This window comes from Rhea americana, unplaced genomic scaffold (assembly GCF_003343005.1).
Source record: "Rhea americana isolate MKP2758 unplaced genomic scaffold, rheAme1 scaffold_24, whole genome shotgun sequence".
Classification (NCBI taxonomy): domain Eukaryota; kingdom Metazoa; phylum Chordata; class Aves; order Rheiformes; family Rheidae; genus Rhea; species Rhea americana.
Window position 1 is genome coordinate 1,501,587 of NW_028186357.1, and position 4,544 is coordinate 1,506,130.

The 4,544-nt window shown below is 38.2% G+C and overlaps 1 protein-coding gene across 1 annotated transcript in view; it reads left to right on the top strand.

Moving 5' to 3' along the window:
- Positions 1-3,930, top strand: part of HSBP1 (heat shock factor binding protein 1) — a 4,873-nt gene extending 943 nt beyond the window's left edge. The window contains exons 2-4 of the mRNA XM_085306410.1: positions 589-655; positions 830-949; positions 2,500-3,930. Coding sequence (XP_085162536.1) covers positions 589-655; positions 830-948 — 186 coding nt within the window. The 3' untranslated portion in view covers position 949; positions 2,500-3,930. The remainder of the gene's footprint in view (positions 1-588; positions 656-829; positions 950-2,499) is intronic.
- The last annotated feature ends 614 nt before the right edge of the window (positions 3,931-4,544 follow it).

Consider the following 4,544-nt stretch of genomic DNA (forward strand, 5'->3'; position numbering starts at 1 on the left):
TTCGTGGCGCCTCGGCCCGGCCCGGCGCCTGCGGCCTCCTTCGTGGCGCCTCGGCCCGGCCCGGCGCCTGCGGCCTCCTTCGTGGCGCCTCGGCCGCGGGGTGTTGTGGCCCGAGCCGCTGCGGCGCCGCCGCTCCGGAGCCGCCCGCTGGCCTGAATGGTGCCGCTCGTAGCGGCCGCCAGGCTCGCTGGGGATGCGGAGAGGCTGCGAGGAGGCGTTAGCTGTGTGGGGAGGGGCGCTTGGGAGTGCGGAGGGAAAGGGCTTGTTCTTCCTTCAGGCTGTTCTTTTGGTACAGAAGGGAGCGTCGCCACATGGTCAGCGAAGCGCGCTGGGAGCGACTGCTGTGGGTCTAGCCCTGGCTGCGGCGCACAGGCGTTTTCTAGAACTTAAAACTGCTTACTGTGAATCTCAGTTCTCTTGTGTATAATATGATAGTTAACTTGAGAAATACACTGCAGAGTTTTTTATTGTTGAGCTCAACCGTGAAACAAAACGTTGTGTTTATTACATATTCTAGTAAAATGAGAGTAAAAACTGTAATAAACTCCTTCAGTTCAAGCAAAACAGTTTTTTTTTCCTTTCTCTCAGGTGCAGACATTGCTTCAGCAAATGCAGGACAAATTTCAAACCATGTCTGACCAAATCATTGGAAGAAATATCCTTTTTTAAAGTCAGATAGCTACTATACACTGTGGATGTACAAGTATTTTTGATGTATATCGGCAGTAGGACTTGTAAGACAAATTGAAAGTGATCATAAGAGTATGAGCAAAGCTATAATAACAATAAAAAATTTAGTTTGTAATCATATTCCTTAACTCTGGTTAACTTGATGACATGAGCTGTCGCATAGATGACCTGGAGAAAAACATAGCAGACCTCATGACACAAGCAGGAGTGGAAGAATTAGAAGGCGAGAACAAGACCCCTGCTACTAACAAGAGTTAAAGTGAGACAATTGTTTGCTAGCCCTGAAACAAATCCTCTTCTCAGTTGAAATTACTGACTTTCAAGCAGACAGTACTTTCTGCTTTGATTTGTGAGGCAGTCTGAAATTCATGCAGAGTAGCTCTGTACTTTAGAATACAAAAAAAAGCAGGACATTGATCTGCTCTCCTCAAAAAACTTCTACTTCACCAATGATGTTTTCTTTACCAGTAATGGATGAAAGTTGTATTTCCTCCATTTCTRGTTAGTTAATGAGGAAGTATAGTAGCTGTATTCATCCTCTGTTACTCACTTGTTCTGGTAATATCTGTAGGAACGGATAATCTGGAAATAATGACTATTATGCAGCACAGGAAAAGGAAGAGAAGTAAAGAACTTAGAACATCAATAACAAAGTGGGCTGATCTTTTCCCCTCTCTCCCCTCATTTGAGTCTTCTGAAAAGGACTATAATCTGATGCACATTCCTGCTCTTCGCTCTGATTTCTGTAGCTAAAAAGTTACTATTAGCTTGGTGCTACTTTTTCATCTTCACCTGTATATTGTAGACTTCAGCTCCCACTAAGCTCCTAAGGCCTCTGGAGCCTGTTGTTGGGCACAGGGGCTGATGAATGGGTTACTCTCAATCCCCTCTAAACTTCTCTTGCATAAGTTAGGAACTTGCTGGGTGTACATGACTCACTTGTACCACTGCAAAGCAGCAGCTGCTGACTCCAGCAGTGAATGTAACGAACACTCAAATGTCAGGCAAGGTATATTCAAAGGGAGCTTTCCCTGGAAAAAGAAATTTTATATAGGAAGGTGAATCTGATGTTTGTTCTTACTAAGCAATTTTTTGATTGATAACATGGCCTATATTGTTATGCAAAAACATCAGAGAAGRTGTTTCATCTATTTGGAAAGCAGCTGGTAAAAGTCCAGTACAGCAACATGTAAATAAATTTAAGTTATCAAGTAATTTACACACAACAGTTACAAGACTTGCTAAAGGAATTTCAGAGGGTGGTGACAATGCAAGACTGCCAAAGCTATCAGAGCATAAACAAGGTGTGCCGGAGGGCATGAGCAGTGGTATTTCACTTCAGTATAAACAAAACTTGATTTTTGTAATCCATGGAAAGTAGCTGTTAAATCAAGATGTATCATGTTAGCTTAACATATTTTTTTTAAGGTGGCTAATAAGACATTTCTCAATAACCTGTCTTATGCCTGAAATTCTGAGGTTGGTTCTAGGATACTATGCAATCTGTGTAACTGGTATGCGTGTTTGTGGCAGGTATATATCTTGCCTTATCAAAGTACCTATCTTTGTGTACTCTGATAAAAATACAGGTTATTATGGGCTTGATTGCCCCCAGAAGCTAATTTTATTCTCTCAGCCTGAACCCCACAAATAACATTTTTTTATACTTTGATTTATCTTCCCCTGCTCCCCAGGAGTGTGGAAATTTTGCTGATGCCTGGTTTTATTGATAATTCAATAACAACACTATTTCTTATGAATATGCTTCTCTAATTCTTCTCAGTAATTTTTTCTATCTTCCCCCAACAGGTTGCCAATAACTTAAGAAGAATGCTGCAACACTTTTTTTTTTTTTTTTTAATGGAAAAAACCAAGCCCTTGGAATTACAGAACAGCTTTTTGCAACTACGGTGTGTAAAGCATTTTTATATTGTAATAGAGCTTGCATTCCTGATGTATATCTAGGGATAGGTTAGTTTATATTTTGATTCATGTACTGTAATTTCACTTTTTGAATTCTTGTTATGAGGATCAGTTAGTCGTGTTATTAAAACACAGATCTTATGGATCTGAACTACTGAGTGAATTTTTTGTGAAGTCACTTTTTCCTCTGTTTCTTATACTTTTTCTAGAAGTTTCATTTTTGATAGCTAAAAACCTAGTGATTTCCATCAAACGGAAATCTTAACTTGTCCTATGTAACTTTGTGGAGTGAAGCACAAGACTGAAACAGGATTTCTCTCAGCTTTAAGCATCAGTCACTGGACTAGTACAGGATTATATGATTTTTTTCTAGTAACTGTAATAAAATGATTTTGGAAAAGTAAGGTGCTGAACATCAAAATCATATCTCATATTCCTGGTATTACCCTGCCTGTGTGTTGTTAGAACAGAACAGAAATACTGATTTAACATTAGACATGTATACACAGTTGAGCAAACACTGCCATTTAAATSTATTATATTTAGAACAAGGAACTACTATGACAAATCTCATTATGGGACTTAATTTTTTTTAATACTGTAAAACTTAAATTTTAGTTGCTTTTAGCAGCATTGCTTTTGAACAGTAATTGCTATTAAAATAGTGATACTTGATCGAACAGGGATGGGATTGAGGAAGTGTCTGCACCTGGTCTTTCAGGATAAATCATCAGCTGTTTGTACAAAACAAAGTTTGCTACCTAAGCAGTGAGGTTTTGAGCAACAAAAATGGAGAGAATCCATTTCGGAGAACTGTAAAACTTTGCTAGTCTGTGAGTAACACCTAGCTGGAACTCAGTTTAGAATGATGTTTGCTTTTATAATTGCACCCATACGTATAGGCCTGTAGTTTAAAGGATTGCATTAGAGTATTTTGGAAATGAAAGTGTTTTTAGAAGAGTCTTTACTATGTCACTGTTGTGAAGAAAAATGACCTGTGTCTGAATAATGCTGACAATCACTGCAGTGCTATTCCAGTCCGAAATGTAAATTTAAGAAAGCAGTAGTGGCAGCTAGCAGTTATGCATAGACCACATTTAAGACTACTATTTGAATGCCACTGCGTTAGCACTGCTATATTACAAAGGCTATAGACAGGTCATTTTTCAAAGCTGAGGGGAAATTGTAATAAAAGCTCATAATAATAGGGCAATGCTGTGAACACAGGAAACGTATCRATATACCTTGTAATATCAGCCTTAGGCTCCTTGTAATGTCATTAAAAAAATCTAATAAACTCTTATGTGGTGACATAAACAGTCAGGTCATATGTATTAAAGCAACATCTAGCATATGTATGTCACTATACGTGAGAACTGTAGCTTAGTTACAAGTTATGGAAAGGCTTTAGCATAGCCTCTACTGGTAGAATATAATCTAGAATATGGGTACATTCTGTATAATAAAAGGGTAAGCACAATTCATGCCCTGTCAAATCTGAGTTTTACCAAATAATTACAGAACAGAGCAAATCCATAGCAAAGTATATTGAAATGGAGGGTCATTTAGTTCCTAGGTGGTAGGTTTGTAAGACTGGTTGCCTTCTACTCATTCTTGAATTCTCTAGCACTTTGCTAAATACAGCAATAGTAAGCCTGCTTTCTTAATGTTTGTTCTGTCACAATAATTATTGAAAATTATTTCAGCTTTGAGGAGAGGCAAATTCTTTGAGTCACTGGAAAGATTCTAAACATGTTTCAGTAGGGATAGCTTTTTCTCATAAATTTAACATTAACTGATTTTGAGAAGTAATAATTTAATTCAAAATATACCTTTCAGAGAGAAAAGTATTAGTTGTAGCTCTTAAAATGATGCATATTTTTGAGAAATATGTTTTGTTCTTAGAACCTATGATAGAACTTCTATATAGA